The sequence below is a fragment of the Phyllobates terribilis genome, unplaced genomic scaffold (assembly GCF_046119375.1).
Source record: "Phyllobates terribilis strain yellow unplaced genomic scaffold, ASM4611937v1 Scaffold_12__6_contigs__length_324123572, whole genome shotgun sequence".
Classification (NCBI taxonomy): domain Eukaryota; kingdom Metazoa; phylum Chordata; class Amphibia; order Anura; family Dendrobatidae; genus Phyllobates; species Phyllobates terribilis.
The window spans coordinates 92,423,605-92,443,081 of NW_027362772.1; the positions used below are offsets into that span (position 1 = coordinate 92,423,605).

The window sequence follows — 19,477 nt, forward strand, 5'->3', positions numbered from 1 at the left end:
AGCCTAAGGTCTGTCACAGGTGCGGTAGCCCCACACACTTCAGTGCGCAGTGTACCACCCAGAAATGCGCACTGTGTGGGGACCTCGGTCATCTTGCTGCTGCCTGTCGCAGGATTAGGTGTAACTTGTGTGGTGACCTCGGTCACCCGTTCAGTCGCTGTCCGCGTTCCTTCGCCAATGCGGTCCTGAAAGCGGCGAGTGTGGGACAGGCGCAAGCCGGGACTAATCTTGCCGGTGAAGGGACCAGTAGGGGCGGGGGAGGCAGGGATCCGGTGAGGAGCAAGCTGCCGCCATCCACCATCAGGCGGCAGGAGAAGCGCCGTGGGGACAGGGGGCAGGGAGTAATGTCCCTAAACTCTGACCCAGGTACTTCACTTGCAGCTGAGGATCCTAAAGACAGTGAATTGAGCGAGGAAGTCAAGAGACTTGAAAGGGAAGAGCGAGAGGACGCCACGTCTTCTCAGGAACCCTCTTCTGGTGACAGTCTAGATGAGGGAGAGGGGGAGTGGTCACAGAAAAAGAAAAAGGGTAACAGGAAAACGGCCAGAGGTAGGAGGGGGACCAGGTCTCGAGCTGCCTCTTTGGAGTGCGACCCCTCTGACTCTCTGGCCATGATCCAAGCGCCATTGGAGGGTTCAGCCGCCCCCCCTCTGGTGGATCTCTCCAACCGGTTCGGGGCTCTCCAGGACCTCCCTCTGGAGGGGGGAAGTGGGGACCCGGGGCCGGAGGTTGCGGACAAGGTGGTTGGGGCTCAGGAGATGGCTGGGTCTTCCTCTCGGGGGGCAAATACAAAGCCCTCTGGGGGGACGACTAACCCAGGACCACCAGACGAGGGCAAGAATCTATGTAAGGAGAGAATGGATGAATCTGTTTGTCTTAAGCGCACTAAAAACCCGTCATTATCAGAGGAAGAGGTTGGGACTGTCAGTGGTGGGAAGAAAAAGGCTATCTAATTCAATCAATCATGATGGCGGCACCCACCCCGTTGACGCTGGCAACTATTAATGTTTGCAGCATAAAGTCAGATGCGGCAAGGTACACGGCCTTTCATTTTCTCGGCCAACTTGACGCCGACATTTTGTTTTTGCAGGAGACCAGGTTGACCGATATATCAACCTTGCATAAAGCAAGGCGGGAGTGGAGGCATGGGCCCTCCTACTGGTCTCTTGCGGCCGAGCCGTATAGCGGGGTGGCGGTCCTTTTTAAGACCGCAGCGGTTGAATGCAGACGAGTGATCGAATTAGAAATGGGGAGATGCTTGATCCTAGATGTCTCCATGGGGGGACAAGAGCTTCGGCTCATTAACATCTATGGTTCCCAGTCCAAGTGGGACCGCAAATGTCTCTTCCTGAAGATCAAACCTTTTTTATTTTCGAGTCGGCAGGTGGTCTTCGGAGGGGATTTCAACAATGTCACGAGATCCTGTGATAGAGGAGGTTCCGGAGACCGGCTGGCTTATGACTGCGTCGCGTTAAACAGGATAGTGAGTGAGGCTCGCCTGGTGGATGTCCACATCCGGCACAACCCGGGCGACACGGGATTCACCTTTTTTAGAGGTAGTCAGTGCAGGTCTAGGCTAGATAGGTTTTATTTGAAGGAGGAGGCCGTCTCTTCGCCGTTGTCGGTTGTGGAGGTGGAGTTCTCCGATCACTGTTTGATTATGTTTTCTCTGAACGTTACAGAGACTCCTCGGATGGGAAGAGGTTATTGGAAGCTGAATTCATCACTCCTTGAGGAAGAAGCTGTAAGACGGTCTTTTGAGGAATTCTTTCAGAGCCAGGTACCATTGCTGGGCCTAAGTAACACTAAGTCGGAGTGGTGGGAGATGTTCAAACATCGGGTGGCGAGATTCTTCCGGCAGCTCTCGAACCTCAGAAGCCTGAACAGGGATCGCCTGTATCAGAGCCTGAGGAGGAAACTCGAGCATCTTGTCTCGACTGGAGGTAGCCGCGAGGAGATCTCCAGAGTGAAGTCCTTGCTGAAGAGGTGTCAGTACGATAGGCACGCATCTTTGGTTTTCGAGAGGGACTACGGGAAGTACTGCTCGCCCGACCCTTACAGAAACTGTAAGATGTCAGTGAATAGTAAGATAGTGACGGGGCTGGTGGACAGTACGGGGTCCCTGAGAAGGTCCAGATCAGGGATCTTGGAGGTTGTCAGTTCCTACTACTCGCACCTCTTGGGAAGGAGGGAGCTTGATCGTGACGGGATGTCGGCTTTCCTGGCTGAATCTGTTCCTGAGCCAGGGGCTGACCTCTCGCTGGGCGATTTGGCAGAAGCGATCAAAGAAGAGGAAGTGAGACTGGCGATCGATGGGCTTAGGCCCAAAAAGTCGCCAGGTCCGGATGGCTTAACATCCGAGTTCTTTAGGACCTTTAGGGACTCTTTGGTCCCCCTCTTGACTCAGGTGTTTAACGAGTGTCTCTCCTCGGGCACTCTGCCGAGATCATTAAGGAGGTCAGCTTTGATCATTTTGTCAAAGGGTAAGGATCCGTCACGCATTGAGAACTGGCGTCCCATAGCGCTTCTCAATGTGGACAGGAAGATTTTGGCTAAGATACTTTTCAACAGGCTGGTGAAGTTTGCACCCCGGCTCCTTTCGGAGGTTCAGCACTGTTGCGTTCCTGGCCGTAGCACTTTTAGTGCTGTTCTAGGTGTCCGAGAGGCCGTGGAGCAAGGCAGGGCGGGCCTCTGGAAGGGGTTCTTGCTGACCCTGGATCAGGCAAAAGCCTTTGATCGGGTTAACCACGAGTACCTCTGGTCCACTCTTTTGAGGTATGGTCTGCCTGGAGGGTTTGTGGACTGGCTTAAGACCTTGTATGCAGGGGCTGAGAATTTCCCTCTGGTGAATGGGTGGATTGGACGACCTTTTGGGGTAGGATCCGGTGTCCGTCAGGGCTGTCCTCTTAGCCCTTTGCTTTACGCGTTTGCGATCGATCCCTTCCTCAGAAGGATCGATTGTAGACCGTTGGCGGGGGTGCGGATGGGCGGGGCGGCGCCGGAGACTATCCTGAGGGTGGTGGCCTACGCGGACGATGTCACCGTCTTTGTTTCTTCGCAAGAGGAGGCAGCAGCGGTGATGTCAGAAGTGGAGCGCTACTCGGAGGCATCCGGGTCCAAGGTCAGCCAGGATAAGTGTGAGAGTCTCTGGCTGGGAGGCGGAGATCCCGGGTTTGATCTTCCGGACACCCTCCCCGAACCCCAAGAACATGCCAAAGTCCTGGGCATCGAATTCGGCCAGGGTGATTACCCCACGAAAAACTGGGAAGGCAGAATCAAAGGTGTCGCCCAAAGAGTGGACCAATGGAGGGGTTGGTCTTTGACCCTGAGGGAAAGGGTTGGCCTGTGCAAAGCTTTCCTGCTCCCCTTGCTAATCTACCTGGGCAGCGTCTGTGTCTTGCCAGAGCCTCTCTGGACACGGGTCTACAGTCTGTTCTTCCAGATGTTATGGGGGAACAGACTGAACCTAGTCAAGCGGGAGGTCACTTACCGCACGAGGAGACTAGGGGGTTTGAATATGGTGAACCCCGTGGTGTTCCTAGTGAACACCTTCTTGAAAGTGAACGTGGCAAACCTCTGGAAAGAGAGGGCTCCTCCGTGGGTATTCTCCTGCAAGGGATGGTTTCAGCCTTTCTTCCAGGAATGGGAGACAGGGGGAAGATTGAAGGATCTTCGCACACCACACGGGCATCTCCCGGCTTATGTTACCCCGGTTCTGAAAATGATCCGCCGGTGGGGTCTGGGAATGTGGGAGGTGAGGTCCCTCCCGAGGAAACTCCTCGATATGAGGGTCTTGCTTTCTCATTTTCAGAGTCCATTGGCCCTCAAAGACTGCCCAAGTCGGGATCTGGAGGTTGGGTTGAGTTTGTTAAATTCTACCAGGATCCCCGAGAAGTACTGGGACTTGACTTGGCGCTGCTTCCATGGTAAGCTGTATGTGAGGGACAATTTGAAGTACAGGAGCTCCGAGGACAGGAATTGCCCCCGTGAGGCTTGTGCTAACGTGCTGGAAAGCATGGAGCACTTCCTGCTTCATTGTCCCTTTAATACAGAGGTGTACAACAGGGTGGGGGCTTCCATTGGTTGGCCGCGGCTGGCTACTCTGTCCTACGCCGGGTGGGCCTATGGAGCGTTCGGAGACCTTGGGAGAAGGGACCGAGACACTTTATTCATAGTCAGCGCAGTGGTGAGGTATTTCACGTGGAACGCACGAGTTTTAGTCTCGACGCAGAGTAAAATCCTCCATGTAGATGAAGTCTGTAGGAACATCCTAGGTGACCTGGTGAAGGTACGTTCTCTGGAGTATGAAAGACTGGGTGCCCGGAGGGCGGCCCGTCTCTGGAGGGGCTTTTCCTTCAGGGTGCCTTAGTCCGGTAGTACTCCTATATCCTGGTGGTGGGCCGATGTCTTTTCACCCTAGATTTTTGTTTTGTATTTCTGTCTCCTGGATAGAAGGTTTGCCGGCATCGAACTTGAGCCTTGGATGGTGAGTGTGTAGGTTGTGTTCTGTATATATTGTATATAATGTATAATAGGGGGTTTTAGTTAGGTTGGGTGGGGGATTTGGGGGGGTTTTCATCGGCGGTGATAAGAGGACTGATCTGGCCTGGTCCAGGCCCCGCCTGGGGAAAAACTTTGGGGCCTGATCCTAGCTCGGAGTAATCCTGAACTTTGTGGCCAGAGCTGGATCAGGGGTGGCGGGATAGTTAGTGTAGGGCTGTGTTTTATGTATATATATTAAAAATTACAAAAAAAATATAAAATATAAAAAAAAAAAAAAAAAAAAAATTGTTCATGTCACTATTGTATATCTTGTTATTTTTGGTTTTCTGTGGTGTGAATGAGGTGCGGTAAGGGGGTGACTAAGGTCCGGCAGTGGGGCCAGTAGGTTAGTGTTAGTTCCCGGTTGTATATACGTTATATTAGGTTTAGTGTTTTATTGTATATAATCTTGTATATAGGACGGTGTTTTATGTGTATATAGGACGGTGTGAGCGTTGTGTGGGATTGTATATAGTAGTATGAATGAAGCTGGGCCGGGGGTTTTATAGGTTTTATAATATTTATTTCCTGTATATATATATATATATTCCTGGGGGGATTTATTTTGTTTCTATTTTCTGTGATTTGTCGTCTTGTTTTGTTCTTATGTTCGGTGTCCTGTAATGTATTATTGTTCTGTCATGTACTGTATATACAGGAGGAGTGGTACTGTGCAGTGTATATATACAGGAGGAGTGGTACTGTGCAGTGTATATATACAGGAGGAGTGGTACTGTGCAGTGTATATATACAGGAGGAGTGGTACTGTGCAGTGTATATATACAGGACAGGAGGAGTGGTACTGTGCAGTGTATATATACAGGACAGGAGGAGTGGTACTGTGCAGTGTATATATACAGGACAGGAGGAGTGGTACTGTGCAGTGTATATATACAGGAGGAGTGGTACTGTGCAGTGTATATATACAGGACAGGAGGAGTGGTACTGTGCAGTGTATATATACAGGACAGGAGGAGTGGTACTGTGCAGTGTATATATACAGGGGGAGTGGTACTGTGCAGTGTATATATACAGGAGGAGTGGTACTGTGCAGTGTATATATACAGGAGGAGTGGTACTGTGCAGTGTATATATACAGGACAGGAGGAGTGGTACTGTGCAGTGTATATATACAGGAGGAGTGGTACTGTGCAGTGTATATATACAGGACAGGAGGAGTGGTACTGTGCAGTGTATATATACAGGACAGGAGGAGTGGTACTGTGCAGTGTATATATACAGGAGAGGAGGAGTGGTACTGTGCAGTGTATATATACAGGACAGGAGGAGTGGTACTGTGCAGTGTATATATACAGGACAGGAGGAGTGGTACTGTGCAGTGTATATATACAGGACAGGAGGAGTGGTACTGTGCAGTGTATATATACAGGACAGGAGGAGTGGTACTGTGCAGTGTATATATACAGGACGGGAGGAGTGGTACTGTGCAGTGTATATATACAGGACAGAAGGAGTGGTACTGTGCAGTGTATATATACAGGACAGGAGGAGTGGTACTGTGCAGTGTATATATACAGGACAGGAGGAGTGGTACTGTGCAGTGTATATATACAGGAGGAGTGGTACTGTGCAGTGTATATATACAGGACAGGAGGAGTGGTACTGTGCAGTGTATATATACAGGACAGGAGGAGTGGTATTGTGCAGTGTATATATACAGGAGGAGCGGTACTGTGCAGTGTATATATACAGGAGGAGTGGTACTATGCAGTGTATATATACAGGATAGGAGGAGTGGTACTGTGCAGTGTATATATACAGGAGAGGAGGAGTGGTACTGTGCAGTGTATATATACAGGACAGGAGGAGTGGCACTGTGCAGTGTATATATATACAGGACAGGAGGAGTGGCACTGTGCAGTGTATATATACAGGACAGGAGGAGTGGTACTGTGCAGTGTATATATATACAGGACAGGAGGAGTGGCACTGTGCAGTGTATATATACAGGACAGGAGGAGTGGTATTGTGCAGTGTATATATACAGGACAGGAGGAGTGGCACTGTGCAGTGTATATATATACAGGACAGGAGGAGTGGCACTGTGCAGTGTATATATACAGGACAGGAGGAGTGGTACTGTGCAGTGTATATATATACAGGACAGGAGCAGTGGTACTGTGCAGTGTATATATATATACAGGACAGGAGGAGTGGTACTGTGCAGTGTATATATACAGGACAGGAGGAGTGGCACTGTGCAGTGTATATATATACAGGACAGGAGGAGTGGCACTGTGCAGTGTATATATACAGGACAGGAGCAGTGGTACTGTGCAGTGTATATATACAGGACAGGAGGAGTGGTACTGTGCAGTGTATATATATACAGGACAGGAGGAGTGGCACTGTGCAGTGTATATATATACAGGACAGGAGGAGTGGCACTGTGCAGTGTATATATACAGGAGGAGTGGTACTGTGCAGTGTATATATACAGGACAGGAGCAGTGGTACTGTGCAGTGTATATATATACAGGACAGGGGGAGTGGCACTGTGCAGTGTATATATACAGGACAGGAGCAGTGGTACTGTGCAGTGTATATATACAGGACAGGAGGAGTGGTACTGTGCAGTGTATATATATACAGGACAGGAGGAGTGGCACTGTGCAGTGTATATATACAGGACAGGAGGAGTGGTACTGTGCAGTGTATATATACAGGAGGAGTGGTACTGTGCAGTGTATATATACAGGACAGGAGGAGTGGTACTGTGCAGTGTATATATACAGGAGGAGTGGTACTGTGCAGTGTATATATACAGGACAGGAGGAGCGGTACTGTGCAGTGTATATATACAGGAGGAGTGGTACTGTGCAGTGTATATATACAGGACAGGAGGAGTGGTACTGTGCAGTGTATATATACAGGAGGAGTGGTACTGTGCAGTGTATATATACAGGACAGGAGCAGTGGTACTGTGCAGTGTATATACAGGACAGGAGGAGTGGTACTGTGCAGTGTATATATACAGGACAGGAGCAGTGGCACTGTGCAGTGTATATATACAGGACAGGAGCAGTGGTACTGTGCAGTGTATATATACAGGAGGAGTGGTACTGTGCAGTGTATATATACAGGAGGAGCTGTACTGTGCAGTGTATATATACAGGACAGGAGGAGTGGTACTGTGCAGTGTATATATACAGGACAGGAGCAGTGGTACTGTGCAGTGTATATATACAGGAGGAGTGGTACTGTGCAGTGTATATATACAGGAGGAGCTGTACTGTGCAGTGTATATATACAGGACAGGAGCAGTGGCACTGTGCAGTGTATATATACAGGACAGGAGCAGTGGTACTGTGCAGTGTATATATACAGGAGGAGTGGTACTGTGCAGTGTATATATACAGGAGGAGCTGTACTGTGCAGTGTATATATACAGGACAGGAGGAGCTGTACTGTGCAGTGTATATATACAGGACAGGAGGAGTGGTACTGTGCAGTGTATATATACAGGACAGGAGGAGTGGTACTTTGCAGTGTATATATACAGGACAGGAGGAGTGGTACTGTGCAGTGTATATATACAGGACAGGAGGAGTGGTACTGTGCAGTGTATATATACAGGACAGGAGGAGTGGTACTGTGCAGTGTATATATACAGGACAGGAGGAGTGGTACTGTGCAGTGTATATATACAGGACAGGAGCAGTGGTACTGTGCAGTGTATATATACAGGACAGGAGCAGTGGTACTGTGCAGTGTATATATACAGGACAGGAGGAGTGGTACTGTGCAGTGTATATATACAGGAGGAGTGGTACTGTGCAGTGTATATATACAGGACAGGAGGAGCGGTACTGTGCAGTGTATATATACAGGAGGAGTGGTACTGTGCAGTGTATATATACAGGACAGGAGGAGTGGTACTGTGCAGTGTATATATACAGGAGGAGTGGTACTGTGCAGTGTATATATACAGGACAGGAGCAGTGGTACTGTGCAGTGTATATACAGGACAGGAGGAGTGGTACTGTGCAGTGTATATATACAGGACAGGAGCAGTGGCACTGTGCAGTGTATATATACAGGACAGGAGCAGTGGTACTGTGCAGTGTATATATACAGGAGGAGTGGTACTGTGCAGTGTATATATACAGGAGGAGCTGTACTGTGCAGTGTATATATACAGGACAGGAGGAGTGGTACTGTGCAGTGTATATATACAGGAGGAGTGGTACTGTGCAGTGTATATATACAGGACAGGAGGAGTGGTACTGTGCAGTGTATATATACAGGACAGGAGGAGTGGTACTGTGCAGTGTATATATACAGGACAGGAGGAGTGGTACTGTGCAGTGTATATATACAGGACAGGAGCAGTGGTACTGTGCAGTGTATATATACAGGACAGGAGCAGTGGTACTGTGCAGTGTATATATACAGGACAGGAGGAGTGGTACTGTGCAGTGTATATATACAGGAGAGGAGGAGTGGTACTGTGCAGTGTATATATACAGGACAGGAGGAGTGGTACTGTGCAGTGTATATATACAGGACAGGAGGAGTGGTACTGTGCAGTGTATATATACAGGACAGGAGGAGTGGTACTGTGCAGCGTATATATACAGGAGGAGTGGTACTGTGCAGTGTATATATACAGGAGGAGTGGTACTGTGCAGTGTATATATACAGGACAGGAGGAGTGGTACTGTGCAGTGTATATATACAGGACAGGAGGAGTGGTACTGTGCAGTGTATATATACAGGACAGGAGGAGTGGTACTGTGCAGCGTATATATACAGGAGGAGTGGTACTGTGCAGTGTATATATACAGGAGGAGTGGTACTGTGCAGTGTATATATACAGGACAGGAGGAGTGGTACTGTGCAGTGTATATATACAGGAGGAGTGGTACTGTGCAGTGTATATATACAGGACAGGAGGAGTGGTACTGTGCAGTGTATATATACAGGACAGGAGCAGTGGTACTGTGCAGTGTATATATACAGGACAGGAGGAGTGGTACTGTGCAGTGTATATATACAGGACAGGAGCAGTGGTACTGTGCAGTGTGTATACATACAGAATGACGCCCAGTATAGCAGGGCGGTGCTGATTATGAGGTGACAGGTGGTAGGTGCTCGGGGAGGGCCGGTACTGCTGTGGTGCAGGGTGAGGGGAGGGTGTTGTGTTGTGGTTGTTACACTCAGGTAATTGTCCTTGGCTCAGGACTTGTGTGTTCTGTGCTTACAGCAGGTCCAGCACACTTCCCTAGGGGGAGAATTCTGACCTGTCAGGGGGAAGGTGCTTAGTCTGTCCCTGTATTTCAGGTCCAAACCCAGGAAAGATGGATTCTGCAGAGAGTTCCCGGTTTCACTTCCACTCACTAGGTATAGTACCTTCACAACCTTTCCCCTACCCTTCACTGACGCCCTGGGTGCTGCTCACTAATATCAAACACAGCCTACAACCCCCCAGTGTGTGATATGTAATATGTCTGACCCCCCCCCCCACAGTGTGGGATATGTAATATCACTGACCCCCCAGTGTGGGATATGTAATATGTCTGACTACCCCACCCCCATTGTGTGATATCTCCACCCCACCCCCCCAGTGTGTGATATGTGATTTCTCTTATTCCCCCCAGTGTGTGATATGTAATATGTCTGACCCCCCCCCCCACAGTGTGGGATATGTAATATCACTGACCCCCCAGTGTGTGATATGTGATTTCTCTTATCCCCCCCAGTGTGTGATATGTAATATGTCTGACCCCCCCCCCCCACAGTGTGGGATATGTAATATCACTGACCCCCCAGTGTGGGATATGTAATATGTCTGACTACCCCACCCCCATTGTGTGATATCTCCACCCCACCCCCCCAGTGTGTGATATGTGATTTCTCTTATCCCCCCCAGTGTGTGATATGTAATATGTCTGACCCCCCCCCCACAGTGAGGGATATGTAATATCACTGACCCCCCCAGTGTGTGATATGTAATATGTCTGACTCCCCCCCCCCCCCCCCACAGTGTGGGATATGTAATATCACTGACCCCCCAGTGTGTGATATGTGATTTCTCTTATCCCCCCCAGTGTGTGATATGTAATATCCTCCCCCTGTGTGTGATATGTGATATCTCTGATCCCTGCCCACTATGTGATATCTCTTATCCCCCTCAGTGTGTGATATGTAATATCTCTGATCCCCCCCAGTGTTTGATATCTCAGATCCCCCCCCAGTGTTTGATATCTCTGATCCCCCCCCAGTGTGTGATATGTGATATCTCTGATCCCCCTAGTGTGTGATATGTGATATCTCTGATCCCCCCAGTGTGTGATATGTGATATCTCTGATCCCCCCCAGTGTGTGATATGTGATATCTCTGACCCCCCCCCAGTGTGTGATATGTGATATCTCTGATCCCCCCCCAGTGTGTGATATGTGATATCTCTGATCCCCCCCCAGTGTGATATGTGATATCTCTGATCCCCCCCCAGTGTGTGATGTGATATCTCTGATCCCCCCCAGTGTGTGATGTGTGATATCTCTGATCCCCCCAGTGTGTGATATGTGATATCTCTGATTCCCCCCCCCCCGTGTGTGATATGTGATATCTCTGATCCCCCCCCCCCGGTGTGTGATATGTGATATCTCTGATCCCCCCCCCGGTGTGTGATATGTGATATCTCTGACCCCCCCCCCTGTGTGTGATATGTGAAATCTCTGATGCCCCCCCCTGTGTGTGATATGTGAAATCTCTGATCCCCCCCCCTGTGTGTGATATGTAATATCTCTGATCCCCCCCCCCTGTGTGTGATATGTAATATCTCTGATCCCCCCCGGTGTGTGATATGTGATATCTCTGATCCCCCCCCCCTGGTGTGTGATATGTGATATCTCTGATCCCCCCCCCGGTGTGTGATATGTGATATCTCTGATCCCCCCCACCGGTGTGTGATATGTGATATCTCTGATCCCCCCCCCCGGTGTGTGATATGTGATATCTCTGATCCCCCCCCCCCAGTGTGTGATATGTGATATCTCTGATTCCCCCCCCCCGGTGTGTGATATGTGATATCTCTGATTCCCCCCCCCCCCGGTGTGTGATATGTGATATCTCTGATCCCCCCCCCTCCCCGGTGTGTGATATGTGATATCTCTGATCCCCCCCCCCCTGGTGTGTGATCCCCCCCCCTGGTGTGTGATATGTGATATCTCTGACCCCCCCCCCCCGGTGTGTGATATGTGATATCTCTGATCCCCCCCCCTGTGTGTGATATGTAATATCTCTGATCCCCCCCTCCTGTGTGTGATATGTAATATCTCTGATCCCCCCCGGTGTGTGATATGTGATATCTCTGAACCCCCCCCGGTGTGTGATATGTGATATCTCTGATCCCCCCCGGTGTGTGATATGTGATATCTCTGATCCCCCCCCCTGTGTGTGATATGTGATATCTCTGATCCCCCCCCCCCCGGTGTGTGATATGTGATATCTCTGATCCCCTTCCCCCCGGTGTGTGATATGTGATATCTCTGATCCCCCCCCCCGGTGTGTGATATGTGATATCTCTGATTGATTCCCCCCCCCCCGGTGTGTGATATGTGATATCTCTGATCCCCCCCCCCCCGGTGTGTGATATGTGATATCTCTGATCCCCCCCCCCCGGTGTGTGATATGTGATATCTCTGATCCCCCCCCGCCGGTGTGTGATATGTGATATCTCTGACCCCCCCCCCCCTGTGTGTGATATGTGAAATCTCTGATCCCCCCCCCTGTGTGTGATATGTGAAATCTCTGATCCCCCCCCCCTGTGTGTGATATGTAATATCTCTGATTCCCCCCCCCTGTGTGTGATATGTAATATCTCTGATCCCCCCCTGGTGTGTGATATGTGATATCTCTGATCCCCCCCCCTGGTGTGTGATATGTGATATCTCTGATCCCCCCCCCGGTGTGTGATATGTGATATCTCTGATCCCCCCCCCCCCCCGGTGTGTGATATGTGATATCTCTGATCCCCCCCCCCGGTGTGTGATATGTGATATCTCTGATCCCCCCCCCCCCCGGTGTGTGATATGTGATATCTCTGATCCCCCCCCCCCCAGTGTGTGATATGTGATATCTCTGATTCCCCCCCCCGGTGTGTGATATGTGATATCTCTGATTCCCCCCCCCCCGGTGTGTGATATGTGATATCTCTGATCCCCCCCCCTCCCAGGTGTGTGATATGTGATATCTCTGATCCCCCCCCCCTGGTGTGTGATCCCCCCCCCCCCCTGGTGTGTGATATGTGATATCTCTGATCCCCCCCCCCCGGTGTGTGATATGTGATATCTCTGATCCCCCCCCCTGTGTGTGATATGTAATATCTCTGATCCCCCCCTCCTGTGTGTGATATTTAATATCTCTGATCCCCCCCGGTGTGTGATATGTGATATCTCTGAACCCCCCCCGGTGTGTGATATGTGATATCTCTGATCCCCCCCCCCTGTGTGTGATATGTGATATCTCTGATCCCCTTCCCCCCGGTGTGTGATATGTGATATCTCTGATCCCCTTCCCCCCGGTGTGTGATATGTGATATCTCTGATCCCCTTCCCCCCGGTGTGTGATATGTGATATCTCTGATCCCCCCCCCCCCGGTGTGTGATATGTGATATCTCTGATCCCCCCCCCCCAGGTGTGTGATATGTGATATCTCTGATCCCCCCCCCCGGTGTGTGATATGTGATATCTCTGATCCCCCCCCCCGGTGTGTGATATGTGATATCTCTGATCCCCCCCCTGGTGTGTGATATGTGATATCTCTGATTCCCCCCCCCCCTGGTGTGTGATATGTGATATCTCTGATCCCCCCCCCTGTGTGTGATATGTGAAATCTCTGATGCCCCCCCGGTGTGTGATATGTAATATCTCTGATCCCCCCCCCTCCCCGGTGTGTGATATGTGATATCTCTGATCCCCCCCCCTGGTGTGTGATATGTGATATCTCTGATCCCCCCCCCCGGTGTGTGATATGTGATATCTCTGATCCCCCCCCCCTGTGTGTGATATGTAATATTTCTGATCCCCCCCCTCCTGTGTGTGATATGTAATATCTCTGATCCCCCCCCTCCTGTGTGTGATATGTAATATCTCTGATCCCCCCCCTCCTGTGTGTGATATGTAATATCTCTGATCCCCCCCGGTGTGTGATATGTGATATCTCTGATCCCCCCCCCGGTGTGTGATATGTGATATCTCTGATCCCCCCCCCGGTGTGTGATATGTGATATCTCTGATCCCCCCCCCGGTGTGTGATATGTGATATCTCTGATCCCCCCCGGTGTGTGATATGTGATATCTCTGATCCCCCCCCCCTGTGTGTGATATGTAATATCTCTGATCCCCCCCTCTGTGTGTGATATGTAATATCTCTGATCCCCCCCCTCTGTGTGTGATATGTAATATCTCTGATCCCCCCCCCCGGTGTGTGATATGTGATATCTCTGATCCCCTTCCCCCCGGTGTGTGATATGTGATATCTCTGATTGATCCCCCCCCCCCCGGTGTGTGATATGTGATATCTCTGATTGATCCCCCCCCCCGGTGTGTGATATGTGATATCTCTGATCCCCCCCCCTGTGTGTGATATGTGAAATCTCTGATCCCCCCCTCTGTTTGTGATATGTAATATCTCTGATCCCCCCCCTCTGTGTGTGATATGTAATATCTCTGATCCACCCCGGTGTGTGATATGTGATATCTCTGATCCCCCCCCCCCTGGTGTGTGATATGTGATATCTCTGATCCCCCCCCCGGTGTGTGATATGTGATATCTCTGATCCCCCCCCCGGTGTGTGATATGTGATATCTCTGATTGATCCCCCCCCCGGTGTGTGATATGTGATATCTCTGATCCCCCCCCCGGTGTGTGATATGTGATATCTCTGATCCCCCCCCCCCGGTGTGTGATATGTGATATCTCTGATCCCCCCCCCGGTATGTGATATCTCTGATTTCCCCCCCCCCCGATGTGTGATATCTCTGATCCCCCCCCCGGTGTGTGATATGTGATATCTCTGATCCCCCCCGGTGTGTGATATGTGATATCTCTGATCCCCCCCCCCCCTGGTGTGTGATATGTGATATCTCTGATCCCCCCCCCTGGTGTGTGATATGTGATATCTCTGATCCCCCCCCCCCCGGTGTGTGATATGTGATATCTCTGATCCCCCCCCCCTGTGTGTGATATGTAATATCTCTGATCCCCCCCCCTGTGTGTGATATGTAATATCTCTGACCCCCCCGGTGTGTGATATGTGATATCTCTGATCCCCCCCCCCGGTGTGTGATATGTGATATCTCTGATTCCCCCCCCCCTGGTGTGTGATATGTGATATCTCTGATCCCCCCCCTGTGTGTGATATGTGAAATCTCTGATCCCCCCCCTGTGTGTGATATGTAATATCTCTGATCCCCCCCCCGTGTGTGATATGTAATATCTCTGATCCCCCCCGGTGTGTGATATGTGATATCTCTGATCCCCCCCTCCCTGGTGTGTGATATGTGATATCTCTGATTCCCCCCCCCCGGTGTGTGATATGTGATATCTCTGATCCCCCCCCCCCCGGTGTGTGATATGTGATATCTCTGATCCCCCCCCCCAGTGTGTGATATGTGATATCTCTGATTCCCCCCCCCCTGGTGTGTGATATGTGATATCTCTGATTCCCCCCCCCCGCTGTGTGATATGTGATATCTCTGATCCCCCCCCCCTCCCCGGTGTGTGATATGTGATATCTCTGATCCCCCCCCCTCCCCGGTGTGTGATATGTGATATCTCTGATCCCCCCCCCTCCCCGGTGTGTGATATGTGATATGTGATATCTCTGATCCCCCCCCTCCCCGGTGTGTGATATGTGATATCTCTGATCCCCCCCCCCTGGTGTGTGATATGTGATATCTCTGATCCCCCCCCCCCCTCCCCGGTGTGTGATATGTGATATCTCTGATCCCCCCCCTCCCCGGTGTGTGATATGTGATATCTCTGATCCCCCCCCCCCCTGGTGTGTGATATGTGATATCTCTGATCCCCCCCCCCTGTGTGTGATATGTAATATCTCTGATCCCCCCGGTGTGTGATATGTGATATCTCTGATCCCCCCCCCCTGTGTGTGATATGTGATATCTCTGATCCCCCCCGGTGTGTGATATGTGATATCTCTGATCCCCCCCCCTGTGTGTGATATGTGATATCTCTGATCCCCCCCCCCCGGTGTGTGATATGTGATATCTCTGATCCCCTTCCCCCCTGTGTGTGATATGTGATATCTCTGATTCCCCCCCCGGTGTGTGATATGTGATATCTCTGATTGATCCCCCCCCCCGGTGTGTGATATGTGATATCTCTGATCCCCCCCCCCGGTATGTGATATCTCTGATCCCCCCCCCCGGTGTGTGATATGTGATATCTCTGATCCCCCCCCCGGTGTGTGATATGTGATATCTCTGATCCCCCCCGGTGTGTGATATGTGATATCTCTGATCCCCCCCCCCTGGTGTGTGATATGTGATATCTCTGATCCCCCCCCCCCCGGTGTGTGATATGTGATATCTCTGATCCCCCCCCCTGTGTGTGATATGTAATATCTCTGATCCCCCCCCCCCTGTGTGTGATATGTAATATCTCTGATCCCCCCCCCCTGTGTGTGATATGTAATATCTCTGATCCCCCCCGGTGTGTGATATGTGATATCTCTGATCCCCCCCCCCCCCCGGTGTGTGATATGTGATATCTCTGATCCCCCCCGGTGTGTGATATGTGATATCTCTGATCCCCCCCCCTGTGTGCGATATGTGATATCTCTGATCCCCCCCCCCCCCCCGGTGTGTGATATGTGATATCTCTGATCCCCCCCCCCCCGGTGTGTGATATGTGATATCTCTGATCCCCCCCCCCGGTGTGTGATATGTGATATCTCTGATTGATCCCTCCCCCCCGGTGTGTGATATGTGATATCTCTGATCCCCCCCCCCCCGGTGTGTGATATGTGATATCTCTGATCCCCCCCCCCCCGGTGTGTGATATGTGATATCTCTGATCCCCCCCCCCGGTGTGTGATATGTGATATCTCTGATCCCCCCCCCCGGTGTGTGATATGTGATATCTCTGATCCCCCCCCCCGGTGTGTGATATGTGATATCTCTGATCCCCCCCCCCCGGTGTGTGATATGTGATATCTCTGATCCCCCCCCCCTGTGTGTGATATGTGATATCTCTGATTCCCCCCCCCCGGTGTGTGATATGTGATATCTCTGATTCCCCCCCCCCCCCCGGTGTGTGATATGTGATATCTCTGATTGATCCCCCCCCCCCCCCGGTGTGTGATATGTGATATCTCTGATTGATCCCCCCCCCCCCCGGTGTGTGATATGTGATATCTCTGATCCCCCCCCCCGGTGTGTGATATGTGATATCTCTGATCCCCCCCCCCCCCCCCCGGTGTGTGATATGTGATATCTCTGATCCCCCCCCCCGGTGTGTGATATGTGATATCTCTGATCCCCCCCCCCGGTGTGTGATATGTGATATCTCTGATCCCCCCCCCGGTGTGTGATATGTGATATCTCTGATCCCCCCCCCCCCCGGTGTGTGATATGTGATATCTCTGATCCCCCCCCCGGTGTGTGATATGTGATATCTCTGATCCCCTGTATGTGATCTGCTGTTTTGTCAGATAATGTCCCCTCGGAGAACAGCGGCGGCAGCCACCAGCAGGATGACGCTGATGATGAGGGGGAATTCTTTGATTTTGACAGTGATGGGGAAGCCGAGGATCCTGGCACCTCTAAGGGGTTAAATGCCCGGCAGTCGTCTTCCAACAGCCTTTCGGATATACAGGAACACAGCACTCCCAACATAGGTAACTACTACTCTTATCCTCCCTGACATCAGTGCTGCACATAGTTCTGATAAACCTTCATCATGCCACTGATCCAGAGGATAGCAAGGGCCCCCCAGAGCCACGGGGAGGATAGCAAAGGCCCCCAGAGCCACAGGGAGGATAGCAAGGGCCCCCCCCCCCAGAGCCACGGGGAGGATAGCAAGGGCCCCCAGAGCCACGGGGAGGATAGCAGGGCCCCCCAGAGCCACAGGGAGGATAGCAAGGGCCCCCCCCCCAGAGCCACGGGGAGGATAGCAAGGGGACCCCCCCAGAGCCACGGAGAGGATAGCAAGGGGCCCCCCCCCAGAGCCACGGGGAGGATAGCAAGGGCCCCCCCCCAGAGCCACGGGGAGGATAGCAAAGGCCCCCAGAGCCACGGGAGGATAGCAAAGGCCCCCAGAGCCACGGGGAGGATAGCAAGGGCCCCCCAGAGCCACGGGGAGGATAGCAAGGGCCCCCCCCAGAGCCACGGGGAGGATAGCAAGGGGCCCCCCCAGAGCCACGGGGAGGATAGCAAGGGGACCCCCCCAGAGCCACGGAGAGGATAGCAAGGGCCCCCCCCCCAGAGCCACGGGGAGGATAGCAAGGCCCCCCCCCAGAGCCACGGGGAGGATAGCAAGGGGCCCCCCCCAGAGCCACGGGGAGGATAGCAAGGGCCCCCCAGAGCCACGGGGAGGATAGCAAAGGCCCCCAGAGCCACGGGGAGGATAGCAAGGGCCCCCCCCCAGAGCCACGGGGAGGATAGCAAGGGGCCCCCCCCAGAGCCACGGGGAGGATAGCAAGGGGCCCCCCCCAGAGCCACGGGGAGGATAGCAAGGGGCCCCCCCCAGAGCCACGGGGAGGATAGCAAGGGCCCCCCAGAGCCACAGGGAGGATAGCAAAGGCCCCCAGAGCCACGGGGAGGATAGCCAGGGCCCCCCCCCAGAGCCACGGGGAGGATAGCCAGGGCCCCCCCCCAGAGCCACGGGGAGGATAGCAAGGGGCCCCCCCCCAGAGCCACGGGGAGGATAGCAAGGGCCCCCCCCCCAGAGCCACGGGGAGGATAGCAAGGGGCCCCCCCCCCAGAGCCACGGGGAGGATAGCAAGGGGCCCCCCCCCCAGAGCCACGGGGAGGATAGCAAGGGCCCCCCCCCAGAGCCACGGGGAGGATAGCAAGGGGCCCCCCCCCAGAGCCACGGGGAGGATAGCAAGGGCCCCCCCCCAGAGCCACGGGGAGGATAGCAAGGGGCCCCCCCCAGAGCCACGGGGAGGATAGCAAGGGGCCCCCCCCCCAGAGCCACGGGGAGGATAGCAAGGCCCCCCCCCAGAGCCACGGGGAGGATAGCAAGGGCCCCCCAGAGCTACGGGGAGGATAGCAAGGGCTCCCACCAGAGCCACGGGAGTATAGGCCCCCCTAGAGCCACGGGGAGGATAGTATGGCCCCCCCCAGAGCTACGAGAATATAGGCCTCCCAGAGCCACGGGGAGGATAGTATGCCCCCCCCAGAGCTACGGGGAGGATAGTATGGGCCCCCCCAGAGCCACGGGGAGGATAGTAAGGGGCCTCCAGAGCCATAAGGAGGATAGTAAGGGGCCCCAGAGCCACGGGGAGGATAGTAAGGGGCCCCCAGAGCCACGGGGAGGATAGTAAGGGGCCCCCAGAGCCACGGGGAGGATAGTAAGGGGCCCCCAGAGCCACGGGGAGGATAGTAAGGGCCCTCCAGAGCCATAAGGAGGATAGTAAGGGGCCCCCAGAGCCACGAGGAGGATAGTAAGGGGCCCCCAGAGCCACGGGGAGGATAGTAAGGGGCCCCCAGAGCCACGGGGAGGATAGTAAGGGGCCTCCAGAGCCATAAGGAGGATAGTAAGGGGCCCCCAGAGCCACGGGGAGGATAGTAAGGGGCCTCGAGAGCCATAAGGAGGATAGTAAGGGGCCCCCAGAGCCACGGGGAGGATAGTAAGGGCCTCCCAGAGCCACAGGGAGGATAGTAAGGCCCTCCCAGAGCCACTTGGTGGATAGTAAGGTGCCCCCAGAGCCACGGGGAGGA

At 52.8% G+C, this 19,477-nt stretch overlaps 1 protein-coding gene across 8 annotated transcripts in view; it reads left to right on the top strand.

Annotated features, from left to right (window-relative positions):
* ARHGEF10L (Rho guanine nucleotide exchange factor 10 like) overlaps positions 1-19,477 on the top strand; it is a 111,706-nt gene that overhangs the window by 29,621 nt on the left and 62,608 nt on the right. For 6 of the 8 annotated variants that reach the window (XM_073656159.1, XM_073656160.1, XM_073656161.1 and 3 more), the window contains exons 2-3: positions 9,847-9,906; positions 17,245-17,430. In XM_073656159.1, coding sequence (XP_073512260.1) covers positions 9,864-9,906; positions 17,245-17,430 — 229 coding nt within the window. In that variant the 5' untranslated portion in view covers positions 9,847-9,863. Of the gene's footprint in view, positions 1-9,659; positions 9,727-9,846; positions 9,907-17,244; positions 17,431-19,477 lie in introns of those variants that run through there. The other 2 variants (XM_073656162.1, XM_073656165.1) reach the window with 2 other exon arrangements.